This window comes from Elephantulus edwardii, unplaced genomic scaffold, assembly GCF_000299155.1.
Source record: "Elephantulus edwardii isolate Elephantulus edwardi_28Jun2011 unplaced genomic scaffold, EleEdw1.0 scaffold00038, whole genome shotgun sequence".
In the NCBI taxonomy this organism is placed as follows: Eukaryota; Metazoa; Chordata; class Mammalia; order Macroscelidea; family Macroscelididae; genus Elephantulus; species Elephantulus edwardii.
The window spans coordinates 10,806,955-10,822,687 of record NW_006399788.1 but is presented as its reverse complement, the minus strand read 5'-3'; the positions used below and the strand labels follow the sequence as shown (position 1 = coordinate 10,822,687).

The 15,733-nt window shown below is 41.3% G+C and overlaps 1 protein-coding gene across 1 annotated transcript; it reads right to left on the bottom strand.

Annotated features, from left to right (window-relative positions):
* Positions 1-342: 342 nt before the first annotated feature.
* Positions 343-4,863, bottom strand: NEFM (neurofilament, medium polypeptide). Its single transcript, XM_006884845.1, has 3 exons — positions 3,784-4,863; positions 2,984-3,108; positions 343-1,720 (listed from the first exon to the last, which is right to left on the bottom strand). Exons 1-3 carry the CDS (start codon positions 4,861-4,863, stop codon positions 343-345), a joined length of 2,583 nt encoding a protein of 860 aa, XP_006884907.1.
* Between the last annotated feature and the right edge of the window lie 10,870 nt (positions 4,864-15,733).

The following is a 15,733-nucleotide window of genomic DNA, read 5'->3' as shown; positions in this document are numbered from 1 at the left end:
ATAGCTTTCTTAAGGCTAAAAGAGTTCTGTGTTTCATTTATTATTTTTGGCTCAGTTGGTTCTTTGCATAATACATCTCAAGACAAACCCCCTAGCGAGTGTCCCCCTTCCAACAGCTTGGCAAATTGGCAAATTCCCCAGGTACATACAATATCATGCATTTGAACCCCCCAAAGACGGAGGAGGGAGCACCCTGAGCTTGCATGCAGTTCCCTCATATTGCACAAAGTAAAATACGATGTCTGGAGCCCCCATGGGAGAACCCGTTCTGTTTTGAAGCTGTCGATCACATGCATTTTGAAGTTGTCATATGGCTTAACCTTTTTGCAATGGACTCACATCTTAGTCACTCTGGGTGACTTCCTTTACTATGGCGTGTGAGGTGACCTTCTCTACCTTCTTAGTGGACACTAGTTTCTCCTCGAAGGTCTCTTCATGCTCTTCCACCTTTTGGGTGACGGTTACAGACTTTGTGATGTATTTGGTAGCACCATCTCCTCCCTCACTGGTGACTGTTTCCACCTTTTTGGTCACCACCACTTTCTCCTCACCCCCCTTCTTCTCGTCAGCCGGGCTCAAGTCTAAGCCATTGGTGACCACCCCTTTCTCCTCGTCTCTCCCGCTGCCCTTCTCCTTGGTCTCCTGCTCCTCCTCGCCTTTTCCTTCCACCTCCCCATTGATAGCTATGTCTTCCTTGGTGGATTCCTTGGACCCCTTGTCACTCCCTTCCTCCTCGCTCCCACCTTCCTCTTCCACTTTGCCCTTCTCCTTGGGCTCCACCTTCTCTTTGGTGTCTTTCTCCAAGCTCACCTTGACGGATTTGGTCACCGTGACCACCTCCTCCACAGCGTCCTCCTTTACTGGGGACTCAGCCTTCTTCTTCTCGGGCACTTCTTTGGGTTTCTCCTCTTTTTTCTCTACTTTCTCTTCCTTGGGAGATTCCTTTGCTTCTTTCTTTTCTTCCTTCGCTTTCACTTCTTCCTCTTTCTGCTCACCTTTTCCAGCTGCAGCTTCAGCTTCTGCTTTGGGTTTCACCTCTTCCACGGGAGATTTGGGCACCGGCGATTTGGCTTTCTCTGGCTTGGCCACCTTGCCTTCTGGAACCAGTTCCTCTTTGGCGGCCACTTCTTCACCCTTTTCCTCGGGTTTCTTTTCTTCTTTAGCTGCATCCTCCTCTCCTTCACCTTCAGCCTCTGTTTCTCCTTCCTCCTGCTCGCCTTCCTCCTTTTCACTGGACCCTTCCTTTTCAGAGCCTCCTTCTTCAGCTTGGTCTGACTTGGCCCCTTCATCTTCTTCTTCCTCCTCCTCTTGTCCTTCTTCTTCCTCCTCCTCCTTTTTGCCTTCTTCCTCTCCTGCGATTTCTGGAGCGGTAGCTTTCACGGGGGACTTTTTGGTCTCTACAGCTTCTTCCTCGGCTTCTTGTTCCTCTTCCTTTTCTGCCTCTTCCTCTTCCTCCTTCGCCTCCTCTTTCATGGAAACGGCTAATTCTTCTGCAATGGCTGTCAAGGCGTCTTCCATTTCAGACTTCTCATCCTCCACTTTGGTTTCCTCTATGATCTCCTCAACGAATTTGTGTTGGACCTTTAGCTTGGGAGCCTCTACTTTGGTTTTCTGAATCTTACTAGAGATTGTGACTGAAGGCTGTCGGTGTGTATACAGAGGGCCCGTAATGCTGCCGGAAAATGTACTAAATCTTGTCTCTTCACCCTCCAGGAGTTTTCTGAGGAAAGAACCAAAGAAGAGGAAGCATAACTAAATTCGCACTGGCATTTCTGAGCTTCATTACATTATGGCTTATTCAGTAGTCACACTGGGATACACTCAACTACTAATATAAAAGATTCAACTCAATAAAAGATTCCATCAAACCAGTGTAATGCCTGCTATCATTTCACAGACACATTGTGCCATATCCAGGGATGTGTTAGATTCTCAGATTGCCGTCCAATGGCTTGCTGCAGTAACTAACCACGCCCTGCCACTGAGTCCAGGCCTTGGTGCAACATCATCAATATATTAAAAAAATATCCTAGTGACTAGACAAACTTAGTAATCTCATTGAGTTTTGGACATTAAGATGCATACAGAAACATTTTTTAAGCCAATATTACTTTTTCAAAGTGTTTGTAAAACTATTGATCATACACTCCAAGATTAATAGTATATTAAATTATAGCTGGGCATTATTATAGATATGTGATGCTACAAATTGGTCTGTGATTATAATAATATTTATTTAATATAATCAGTTTTGCTGAGAAGAGTGCTCTCTGAATATGGTTCACTCTGTAATGCTATAATTACCTTATTAACAGTACAAAAATAGCAATGAAGCATTTTCCTTTTTGAATGTAAGTTAATAGAAAGGCCACATCAATTTGTAGATTTATAATTTTTCTTCCTTTCTTTACACACACGTGATATACATAGACATACAATTTATACTTGTAGTATATATATATATATAATCTGATTTTCTCTATAGCTATAAAAATAGATCTATGTTTTATCATTCTATATCTATTTTCAGCCAGATGATGGCAATAGTAAGCTATAAGTAAAAAAAAAGAACTAGGATGTCCTGGTGCTTGTCCTTGACATTATAATAAAAATGAAAAGCTGAAGCCATGAGATAAAATACTGGAAACAAGGAATCTGGTTTTGATTCCAATATGCGGAAAACATTTTTGATAAAATAAAAAATTTAAATGCAAGCATTGCCATTGATCAACTCCCCTTCCCAACCCATGTAGTTCACAGCAGTTAATTACAATTAATACTCATTCTTTTAAAGCTGTATGAAAAGTGGGGAAATCCCATTTGCAAGTCTTTAGAACAACTACCTTTTAATAAGTAAAGAAAACTGGGCACTGGTTTAAGACTCCTGCCACCTGCCTGCTTTAATTCAAGTGGTGGGGGCTCTGCCCCATCGGCCTCTGCAGTGCAGTGGGTACTGTGGCTACGTCTGCAGTGAGCTCCATACCTGTATGCAGCGATCTCGATATCCAGAGCCATCTTGACATTGAGGAGATCCTGGTACTCTCGCAAATGACGAGCCATTTCCCACTTTGTGCCCCGAAGCTCATTTTCCAATTGCTGGATGGTATCCTGAAACAGACACAAGGAGTCTCCTCAGACTCATCCTTCCAAACAATTTCCTTCCTAAACTGTATTTCCTGCCCCCTTCTCAGCCTTCCCTCCTTCCAACTCTGAAAATGTCTTAGACTTCGCTCCCAAACTTATTAAATTTTTTAAACTTAGCTAATAAAAATTATGAAAAGAGATTTGCAAACAATCCAGATCATTAAGACAATAAGACTCTTCCTCAGGCACGTAGACTTGGGACCTAGAACAAATCTTAAGAACTCCTGGCCTGATTTAGCCTTCCCTTGCTAGCCCTCTGGGCTGAAGTTGGTTCAGTTCTCTGGATCACTGCCAGAAAAGTATAGCGTATGTGCGTTTCTGCAAAATCCATTACTAAAGTTGCTTCATTATCAACTCCATGAATATATACTTCCTGCTTTAAACGCACAAGCGAGCAAAACTGGAAATACTTTTGCAAAAAAGGTCAGAAGCTGCGGCCCAGAAGGGGGAGGAGTGTGGTCTGGATGCAGAGGGCGAGGTCACTTTGCAACAACTAACGCGGGCCTGCCGCTTGCGCGTTCTGGCGAGCCGCCACCAGGGTGCGCGCGCTCGGGGAGTGACAGCTAGGCGCGAGCCAGGGAGTCGGGCACGCGCGGCGCTGGCGCTGGCGCAGTCTGGCCGCGCAGCCGCCGTTCCTACCTGGTAGCTGCTGAGGTCGTGGTTGTGGCGCTCCTCGATGTCGCTGAGCTGCCTCTCCAGCGACTCCTTGGTGCCGCGCACCGACTCGAGCTCAATGCTCTTGGACTGTAGCTGACGCCGGTACTCAGCGATCTCCTCCTTGGCAGAACGGATGGCCTCCTTGTTCTGCTCCGCCGCCTCGGTGAGCTTGGCGTAGCGGCACTTAAACCATTCTTCCGCCTGGTGCATGTTCTGATCTGAGTGGCACTCAAGTTGGGAGCGGATCTCCTTGAGCGCTGATGAGATGTCTGTCTTCAGGTAGTCTTTGCGCTCCACGGTGATGTGCGACGCCTGGATCTGAGCCAGCAGGTCGGCCACCTCCTCTTCGTGATTGCTCCGCAGGAAGGCCACCTCATCCTGCAGGGACTGAACCTTCTTGTCTAGCTCTACCTTGACCAGCGACGACTCCTCGATGTCTTTGCGCAGCGCGCGGATGGCCGCCTCGGTGTCGTCGCGCAGGCGCGCCTCCTCCTCGAAGCGCTCCTTGAGCCGGTGGATGTCTTCCTCCAGGTGGTCGGAGTCCAGCTGTACCTGCGCCTTCTCGTGGTTCACCATCTCGAGCGTGGCCCTTAGCTCTCGGATCTCCTGGTCGTAGGCGTCGCCCAGTTGGGCGTGCGAGGCCTGCTTTTGCCGCAGTGCATGGATCTCTGCCTCTATTTCCTTGTTCTGTTGTTCTAAGTAGTGCACCTTCTCGATGTAGCCCGCGAAGCGGTCGTTCAGCCCCTGCAACTGCTCCTTCTCGTTGGAGCGGGCCAGCTTGAAGTCGCCGCTGGGTCCGGAGCCGCCGTTGAGCAGGGACGAGGACTGGCTGAAGTCGAGGCTGCTCTCGGCCGAGCTGAGCATGGCCGAGCTGTAGGCGAGGCGCGGGGCAAGCGCGCTGCGCTTGTACGAGGAGGACACGGTGCTTGGTGAGCCGCGGGACCACGACTGCGAGCGGAAGCCGCTGGACGGGGAGCCGCTCAGGCGACTGAAGCTGGAGCGGGTTTCGGTGACCCGCCGGTAGGCGGACGGGTTGCCCAACGAGTCCAACGTGTAGCTCATCTTGGAGGCCTCGGGGTGTGTGGCTGTCACAGCGTTCTGCCGGCCCCGCCGCAGCCCATTTATAGCCGCGGCGCCTGGTCGCGGGCCAGGGCCCCGCCCCGTGGAGGCGGTGGCCGAGGAGGCGGAGACTGCGCTCCGGGATAGGGGGTGGAGTGGGGGCCAGGCTGCGCGGTGATGCGGCGCCGGGTGCTCGGTCTCCGCCGCAGCCCACCCGCACTAACTGCCCTTGGCTGCTTTCTGTCCCGCAGCACTTGCCCCTCCAACATCCTCCTCTCACTTCACTTCTCTTTGCCTTTGGGTTGCACCTTGCGCTCTCCCTGCGAACACTCACCGACACCCTTTCTTTGTCTAGTCACTCCTCCCTCCTTTCGTGTTGCTCTTTTGCGGACCCCTTGTTCTGGGTCCCCTGGTTCTTCTTCAGCTTCAGCTCACTTCGTCACAACTTTCTGGTCCAATTCGCACTTTCTCTGTAACTCCCCCGCCCCCTGCTCACCCTCTGCTTAATCACTGTTCCTCTTGTTGGCGCGTCTTCTTTTTGCCACTTCTAACCTTTCTTGGTCCCACACACCCTGACCATCAAGCCTTTCCTTTGGGACAGTTTTCTTCTAACTCAGTTCACTATCTCTTAGTTCCCTTCTTTCTTCTATTCTTCTCATCCCTTCCCCCACCCCTCTTGTCTCCAGGCCTCCTTCCCCTTCCCCCTACTCCTTATCTTAAAGCAGTAGAAGATGAGCGCCAAGGAGTTGGGCCTAGAAGCGAGGTGGGGGGAGAATGGGGGAATGGCGAGTCGCAAAGCTTGGGGAAAAGGACAAAGAGAACAATCGGGTAGTTACTTGTGTTAAAATTTGGCATGTAGCTATGCATTCTGCTTAACGTTTGGCGGACATCCGCAGCTTCCGCAGGGCAGAAGGTAAGGTGCTTGTACACGCTATGGCGCCGGCAGCACCAAGGACAGCGCCCAGGCGGCGAGCTGGGAGTTTCAGCAGCCTTCGGAGGCTTTGTTTGCCAGCCAGGTTGCGAGATTTCCTCTTTTTTTCCTCCCCAGTAAATACACTTAAAGCCTGTAAGTAGTAATTGTTCGCAAGAACCAAGCTGGGCTTGCAGTCTAAGACTTCTCTGCAATGCAGAGTTGGCACAATGAGCAGATTGCAGATTTTTAAAACTCGCAAAATTCATTACAGTCAATTAACAGAAATAATATAGTTAAAGCCCAATTTGAATTTTCTAACATACAATAAATCAAGAATTACAGAATTAGATATTTGAAGGCTAAATATTCTTTGGAAAGTCTAATTTGAAGTTAGATGGGATGGAAAGTGCAGAGAAGTATAAGTTTGATCATGAATAATTATCTTTTAGTTCAGTAGCCGTACATTATTGCAATAGTTGAAAAGCATATGCATTAATTTAAAAGCTGACAAAAAGATTCACCACACATTTGGTTGATATTTTCCCTTGGTTTTAAATGTAATATATTCTTCCATTTAGATTTTGATGACTGATTAGGGATTAAGATTCTATATCTTTAAACATGCTTAAAGAATCTACACAGACTTCCTACTTTCTTTGTACTGTTGGAGTTAATCTGTTTCATTATTTGGACTGTAGTTTCAGAGTAATTCAGGGTTAAAAAAAGCTCAGAATACTACAAGACAAAGTGAAGGACAGAATGCTAAATTAAGGGCCACGATAATCTGCTGGGGCCACAGGCAAAAGACTTAAATGCTTGCTGTGGCTCAGATGAGACCACTGCTTGTGGATAAGTGAAGACTGACTTAATAAACTTCTTCTACCAGTCTCTTTAATGAAATGACTGGGCCATGTTAATCAGTAAGTAGTCGCAGAAGATCTGGATTTCTGTTGAGAGTCTTGTTTTGTTTTCTTAAATAGAATCTCTTGGACTATTTGCATTTTAAAATAGAAGAAGTTAATTTTGGGAATGACTTTTCACTCATTAATGCAAAACTGCAGCATTGCGGGCTGTGGGGGCAAAGGATGTTCCAGTTTGCTGAGTGATGGGTTATCTTTCAGGGAGGGAGAGTCTGTCTCATACTGTAGGTAGAGAGAGCTGATAGAGTGAAGGAACTGACTTGTCGATGTTGTAGAAAGACAGTTTTCCAATTTCACGTGGACAAATAAATGAAGAGAGAAAGAAATAACACTGTTATGTGTAAAGTCCTATCAAACTTAAGGGTGGACTCAGCAGAAAAATCATCTAAATAAAGCTTATATGTTAATACGCAGTGGTTGACAATTTGTAAAAAGAAAGTGCAAATCATTATGTCTTATTACCTACTGCTTTTATTTAAAAAGATAGAAACACTTAGCCTTGTCCCAGGTACTGGGAACACTATCTGCAGTGAAAGTGATGAGGAACCAGCAGGCTTCTGCTGTGAGTTTTCTTCAGGGCTTTGAAAATGAGATGACTCTGCAGAGAGACATTTGCAAGGAAACACATGTCTAACTTCACAATTAGCCTGTTTTGCCTTGTCTCTACACTAATTTAGAAATTGTTAAGCTTCCAATTGACTACAGAGATGGTATGTACTGCATACGAACAAAATAATGACCAATTCAGGCTAAATCTTTTGCCTAAAGCTTAAAATGTACCACATGAAGTATTGTGTAGTCTGAGTGCAACAGAATGATTTAGAGAATGTCACTTTCTGAATGAGGGAAAGTTTCAGTAGCTTAGAAAGGATGATTCTATCAGACATTTAACAAAATACTTTATTTTGTAGTAGATTGACATCAACTGCTTTTCCTGAAGGTGACTTGAAGGTTATACTTATCAATTAGCTGATGAGAAAGATCTTTTTAAAGAGAAGCTATAATATATATTCTTCTCTTCTGTCTCATATTTCTGAGGAACATTCACTCTACTAGTTTTATTTTTTAAGAGGTAAATGTAAACCTTTATATTTTTAACCCAATGATGCTACAGTTACAGAATCTTCTGAAATATTAATGAGAGAAAGTAAGAACAAGGATTATCTTACTTCACAACACTGCAATGATGGAGGTGAGATTGGTTAAGATATTTTTGTAATTTATTCTTGATAAAGAAGTTACACATACAATTTAGATATCAGGCATTTTTAAAAAATTTTTTATATTAGGCATTTTAATGGAAATTATCTCTGTATTGCTTGACAAGCCACAGTTTGTTTTCGATCACTTTATAGAAATATATACAGGATTCTCCAATATATGTGTTACTGCAGGAGATAGAGTAAATGTTAACTTTACACTTAAGATGCAGATATTATGAGATTATTTAGGTCCTTATCAATTAATAATGTGATAAATACTTTGCTTGAGGGTTTACATATTTGATCAAGATTGAAAAATAGAGAGCTGGGTATTTTTTTTCTCTCCTTTTTTTCCTTACAAACCTGTTTTAAAAGTTTTATGTTTCCTGATCTATATAAATGAATGCCAGGAGAAAGGAAAGAGAGAATTGGGCAGCAAGCTAGCTCCGGAAGAGAGGCACAGCAGCAAACTGGTATAATGTATCCATCCAAGATTAGTCTGTACTTCTACTAACATACAGTGTGATTTTAACGTACCTGATCATCTTGCCTAAGCTCTGATTCTAGAATATATGGTGAATAATTGTTTATACATTTTCATCTGATGATTGTTAAAGGATTGTTGATCTAGAAGTTTAGGGTACTGAATCTGTTGGAGTGGAAATCTCAGAAAAATTAAAACTGTAATACTTACTGATACTTAAGCTGCGGAATGTCAGATGTTAGAAGCAGATTTTGATTTATGGTCTTTTTGGTTTCAGATGTTGAAAGAAAGCAAATTAAAAATATTCTCAGGGAATAAAGGTTTCTTCCTGTCAGGGAAATTAGGATGAGCATGTCTTTATTGGCTTTAATTACAGGGAACCCACCTAAACTAGTATCCTTTCTCTGACATTAAATCACCTAAACAGGACTTGTTTCACTTGCCAAATATATTTTTAATTAAATGTTGCCATATTTTCCTGCTTATTATTTTTTTCTAAACATTAATTGATGTTATTTTAAAAAAGAAAATAATTTAATATTATTCCAAATTTAAATTTAACCTGTTTTGAAATTATGTCTTTGGAAATCTCATGTTTTACAGGAAAAGACTTAACTTTTAGCTTTAACATGGCTTGTAGGTTTAGTTGAGGTTTTTTGCTGTGTAATGCCTTCATCCGACCACTGTGAATCTGTTTTGTGAAAGCCAGTGGAAGAGGATTTAGGATTTTAAAAAAAGTATAATCTTGCTAAAAGTGATTCTAAAAATGTAGTTCAGTAAAAGCATAAATGAAACATTACTACTGTATTAATTTTCAGCATGCCTTTAATTGGACTCAGCTTTATCCACAGAGCAGCTGGTCTTGACTATACTCTTGAATTTTTGAAACACTGCATTGCTCAAAACTTTGTATCAATGCAGCTATGTGATATTTATGGTATATTTTTATTCCAATCTTACCAAGACCTAACTTAGCAAGAGACGTAATACTTTCATTAGAAACTCTTAATTAACATAAGCTTTGTAAAACTAAAGCAGATCAATGTTCTATTATCTTTGGGGCAAACTTCTGAAAGCAACTAAATGCAAGAACATTACAAGAAAAAGAAATATCCTGTGTAAGAGTTAAGTGTTATGTTCCTAGACTGGTTCTTTCTTTATAATCTTGACAATTCTATAAAGCAGTATTCTTTCATAATACATCTCTGATGATAGATTGACTGTTATAGTTCTCTCTTATTTCTTCTATAACTAAGAACATCATATATTTAAATGTATTTTGTTCACTTTTTTGGTGAAAATTTATATGTACTTAGCGTAGAATTTTGCAATATACAAAATATAGTTGAAGTGCTTCTGTTGGTCATTTTATCTGAAATTTAAATGTAGAGGTATCTTTCTGTTTATGTAATTTCATTTTCCTGCTTTGTAAAAGAAATGTATCTGATTATGTAATTTGATATTGTCAGAGAACAGAACATGTGTATGCCATGAGCTATGAGTTCGAGCAAAGTCTTCAATTGTTGTTTTTCTCTTAAAAACAGAATTTTAAAGATCCTTTATATCAAGAGGGATGGACTAATTAAAGAATAATACTGAATCAACACAATAAAAAAATTTTGGTTAGAAAAAATAATACTGAGTCAAGAAAGCTTAGTTGGGTCCATATGTTAATTTCTGTGTCTTTTTCCCTTTCCCCCCATGTCTTTCTTTCACTCATTTATTGAGAGGACTGTTGGGATGAAGTTGAGCAGGGTGGTTGAGTCGGAGTGCTGGCTGCCCCAGAGATTATTCCTGTATGCTTGGTGGGACCCTCAATCCTAAAACCACCATCACCATCTGTGCCGTGATGTCAACATGTTACATGTGGATAATGTCGCACATTAATAAAGAAACAAAAGCAAAATCCATTATCAAATCAGGTGTGAGCACTAGGGGTAGACTGGGGAGCACACAAATGATTGTTTCCATTTTGCAGTTGAAATTGAGTAAGGGATTGGTCTAAGACGCTCATCTGTAAAGAGTGAAGCCAACGTCAGAACTCTCATCTTCACAATAATAATAACAAAACCCATAAAGTAATATGATATATTATAAATGATAGTATCAGTAAATGGGGGAAAATTAAAAGAAGGCCAATAGTATTAATAGCTACAAGTGATATTAAGTGCTTGCTGTATCAGACACTGTGTTAAAACTTCACAGGATTATCTCATTTAAACATCTCAACAACCTTATGATGTAGTGGACACTGTTAAAAAAATCAGTTGAGGCCCTGAGGCACAGAAAGGTTAAGTACTGGACATAGCTATGAAATGACTGAATTGGCGTATGTCCTTCCTTCAGAGTGTCTGATTCCTATGCTGACCCCACCACTGTGTAACGTGGTTGTAGACAGATATGCAGCCTATTACAAACACCTCTTTTAACCCTTTCGAGACAGAATTTTATTTACTGTTTTGAATTTTCTGTTGAAAGCATGTGTTTTTAGTAATGAAAGATGTCTTGAATGATATGAAATAATTTTTTGGATGCACTATGGATTTTTATGAAAATCCAGTAAAGAAATAAGTAAAACCAAACCCACTCCTTGGAGTCTGTTCCAACTGAATGACTTTCCATCGGGTTCCGAGGCCGTAAATCTGGAGAAGCCTGCCCATTGCCATCCTGCAGGGTGGCTGGGGAATTCAAATTACTGACCACAATACAAAGAATTCATTTGAGCTCCTTCTTTGATACAATTGCTGTTACTGACTGCTACGGACCACTGAGTCAGAACCAACTCATCATTGACCCCCAAGCAGTTTTTCAGAGCCAGTAAATTGCACAGGAGAAGGTTGCCTTCTCTCTTCTGGAGTCAGTTGGTGGATTCCAAGTGAATGCCTTTGGATCTGTAGAGCAATTGCCAAGCCACAAGAATTCCAATTGTTATTGTTAGGTGCTGTTGACTACAGCTGGTAGTGACCCTGTGAGCCACAGAGCTGAACTCCATCCTACCGTGTGCCACCACCACCATCTCTGACACTCTAGAGCCTATTGTCATAGACACTGTGTCAATCTACCTGGTTGAGGGTCTTCCTCTCTTTCACCGTCTCCCACCTTTCCAAACATGATGCTTCTTGCCAAGGAGTAGCCTCTCCTTGTAACATGCCCAACATATGTGAGAAGAAGCATTGTTATGTTTGCCTCCAGGGAGCCCTTTGGCTGTACCTTCTCCAAGATAATATCTGTTCTTTGGCAGTCTATGAAGTATTCAATACTCTTCTCTGACACCACAGCTCAAAGGCATCAGGTCTAGTGAGACATATATATGCTAATGAGTTTTTGATGCTGACATTTGTCTCATGAGGCCCGTTTCTTCAGATTTCTTCAATTATACAGGCTTCTGGCTGATGGTAGCACACACTAAAAACCGGATATATGTTTCCCACGAGGCTGCTTTGGTGGAACATGTCTTAAGTGGACACTATATGTCTCATGAGTCATGAAGGGGTGAAAAGCCAATCTTCAAATGATTACATCATGTAAAAAAATCCAAATATATACTATGCATTCATTTTTCTGTGTATATAAAAAACAAATGCTGCATTTTCTATGTATATAAAACATTTAATTATTCTCTCAGACTACCATTGTTATTCAACTTGCAACTTTTTTTAAAATATTGAAAATAATAAAAAATTTGAATTACTTGTCTTTGTTATTTTTTTTACCTTAAATTAATTTTTCTAGGTAATTTTAAAGTTATCTTGTTCATTCCTTCAGGTCCCTGCTATAAGGATAATGTCCCTAATAATAGATTGATGATTTTAGGAAGGATTTATTTATCATTCATATTTATGTGAACTTTGGTTTAGTTTTCAGGAGTTTTTAATTTGTGTAATATACTTTTCATATATTTTTTATTTAGTAACATAGCTACAATTTACATACATTTAAATGAAAAAGAAAATCTTTTAATGATAATGTGTCTATAATTTTTGGTCAATGTCAAACTCTAAAATAAAGCTACGGTGAGAGATCCAACAATATGCGTTTGTATCTTGGCAGATGAAATCACTTGGCCCACCTTCTTCATCAGTGAAGGTTTGCAATGGAGTAGCTGGCATAGATACAGCTTTTTAAACCTATTAAAACAGTGAAGAGACAGCCATGAATAATTTTAAGTGAATCTCTTGATCATCTATTTTTTATACTGAAATCAGGATTCTGTGACTGTATTTATATGGGTTGCTTGGTGACAAGTCAATTTTAATTCATTTTTTGTTATTTATGAAATAAAAGGCTCTGACTCATTCTTATATTCATTTGTATAAAAGTGATTTGGCTTCTCCTTCATTATATAGGGTCAAGGAACAGAAAAGCTTCCCATTTTTCCTGAACAAAAGCTGACCTTGACTCTCATGTACCCTGTATTAGTCATGGTAGAGCTCAGCCATTAGATTTAGATTACAGAAATTGATTAGGAACTGGGCACCTAAAGGTGAACATTCTTCCTTGGACATAGTGACTCATTTCATAGAATTTGTTCTGTATTCTTCTGCCTCCTGGGGGTTCACAGGATCCCTTCATTCCTCCATGCTCAATGTACCCAGGTTGTACTCTTGGATACTTATGAAAATAAGACACATCTATGCCTTCATGAAAAAGGGACATGTTTGTATCCTGGTCAAGACATTAGGCATTTATTGAAGATCTCATATCACGTTCATGAGAACACTTTGCTTGTAGTCTGGCAGTTTCATTTAGACTCCCATGTTTTGGTCCTGGAAAACTGTCATGAATCCAGATTCTTTTTGTTTCCTCCAAATATTAATTTTTTCCTCTGAATCTCTGAGATTCATTGTTTGTAGTCTGGTTAGGTACTACCATCTACTGGCCATTTAAATAATGTCTCAAGACTCTAAAATTCTAAATGTCTAGCACTAAGTATTAGACATATTTGTATATCCTTCAGTGTTTTGGTGTCCTTAGTGGAAAGGATCTTCACTCCCAATCTAAAGGTACATGGTTTGAATCGACAAGCTGCTTAATGGGAGCATCTATCCTGCAATTTGCTGCCTATTAAAACCTGCTGGAGGGTTAGCTAGTGCCCCAAACACATTTATTTAGCAAATGCCTCAATGAAATGCTATAGGTTTCTTTCAAACTTTAAGCCAACAATCTCTTGTTGTTGTTATGTGCCATCAAGCCACCTGCAACTCACAGTGACCCCCCATGCACAAAAGCTCTGAACTCTGCCCTATCCTGAGCCAATCTCACTGTCTCTGACACACCTACCTTGATTACCAAAGTCACTGTGTCAATCCATCTCATCCAGGGTCTTCCTCTCTTGTGCTGTCCCTCCACCCTTCCAAACATGATGTCCTTCTCCTGGCAATATGTCCAAAGTATTTGAGATGGACCTTCAAAAATCCTTGCCTTCAAGGAGCAACCTCATTTCACCCTCTCCAGGACAGACCTGTTTATTCTTTTGTCAATCTGTGGTATATTCAAGACTCTTCTCCAGCATCACAATTCAAAAGCATCAATTCATCTTCTGTCATTCTTTATCATTGTCTAGCTCTCTGATCCATAGCAAGTAATTGCAAAGACCATGGCCTCTGGAGAGGTCCTTGATGGCAGATTTCCCTAATGCAATTCATCTTTTGATGTCCTGACTGCTGGTGTCAAAATGTTTATTGTGGAACCAAGTAAGCTGAAATGGTTAGCAATTTCAATCTCTTCTCTATCATGGTGCTATCAATTGTCCCAGCAGTGAAAAAAAAAATCTTTGTTTTCTTGATATTGAGCTTCAATCCATATTGAATACTACAGTCCTTTACCTTTAGCAGAAACACTTCAGGACCTCCTGAGTTTCAGCAAACAAGGTTGTGCCATGTGCATAAGACAGGGTGTTGATGAGTCTTCCTCCAATTCTGATGCCACATTCCTCCTCATAAAGTTCAACCTCCCCTATCATCTTTTCCACATATAGATTGAAAAGGTACATTGTGTGAGGGAAAAGGGATGGGGAGGGAGGAAAATGTATAATAATGAATGGATGAAAATCCAGTTTTTTTGTAAACCTTCATAAAAAAATCACAATTGGGTAGGTGTGTCAGAGATAGTGAGATTGGCACAGGATAGGACAGGGTTTAGGGCTGTTGTACATAGGGTCGCTACGTGTCACAGGCGACTCCGCATATAACAACAACATCTAAAAGAAAAGGTACAGAGATAGGATGCATCTTCGATGCACTCCTTTTCTAATTTTGAACCATGCAGTGTTTCTTTGCTCTGTTCTGAAGACTACCTCCTGGACCAAGTATAGGTATAGAGCACACTCAAGTGCTCTGTGATTCCCATTCTTCTCAAGGCTAGCTGCAATTTGTTGTGATTCACACAGTCAAATGCCTTTGCATAGTCAATGAAACAGATAGACATTCTTTTGGTCCTCTCTGCTTTCAGCCAAGATCCATCTGACATTGGCTTTGATGTCTCTAAGAGCTAGGGCCTTTTCTAAATCCAGTTTGCATTTCTGGCTGTTCTCACTGGATGTACCATTTTAATAGTTTTTGGATAATCTTCAGCAAGATTTTGCTTATGTGTGATATCAGTGATACTGTCAGATAACTTCCATACTCTGTTGGATCACATTTTTATGGAATAGGAATAAATACAGATCTCTTAGTCTCCATATCAGACACTGCTAGGTGTTGGACAAAAGAGAAAAGACACAATACTAGCTTGGTTGAACACAGTGTAATGGAAAGTTTAGGAACGTGAAGACACAGGTGTTGTGGGAGTGATGAACTAGTTAGTAACAAAGGTAGAAGAATCTCAGAGAGAGAGAGAGAGCCATGTTCAGGAGGTAGCACCTGAGGTGAGCTTTGAGATGTGTAGAACTTGTCCAGGTAAGGAAAGCACTATCACATGCTTTGAAGTGAAGAGTTGTTTAGTGCAAAGAACTGCATTGACCAGAAAAAGGTACTCTCTTCTCAGGCTGCAAAGGGAAGTATCCAATTTTCACTTGGGAGAAGGGGACATATATACCACATGTAGAGAAGAAGTTATGTAGAAGGAGTTCAAGAGAAGGATGAGCATTCTCCTACCGTGTGATTGACAGCCTCTGAAATCTCACTGGAGAGTTAGCTATGAATTGGTTCTGACTTGAAGGCTCATAACAATAAAAGAAAGGAGTTACACCACAAACTCCAACACAAGGAGCTTGAATCTATCAACTTCCTTGGTGGAAGGATGAGCAATCTCCTCCCATGATAGTTACAGCCCCTGAAAATCTGGGAGAGGATCAGCTAAGAGTAATTTCTGCCCCAGTGATTAAATAAGTAAGTTCTGACTGGACAGGAGAGGG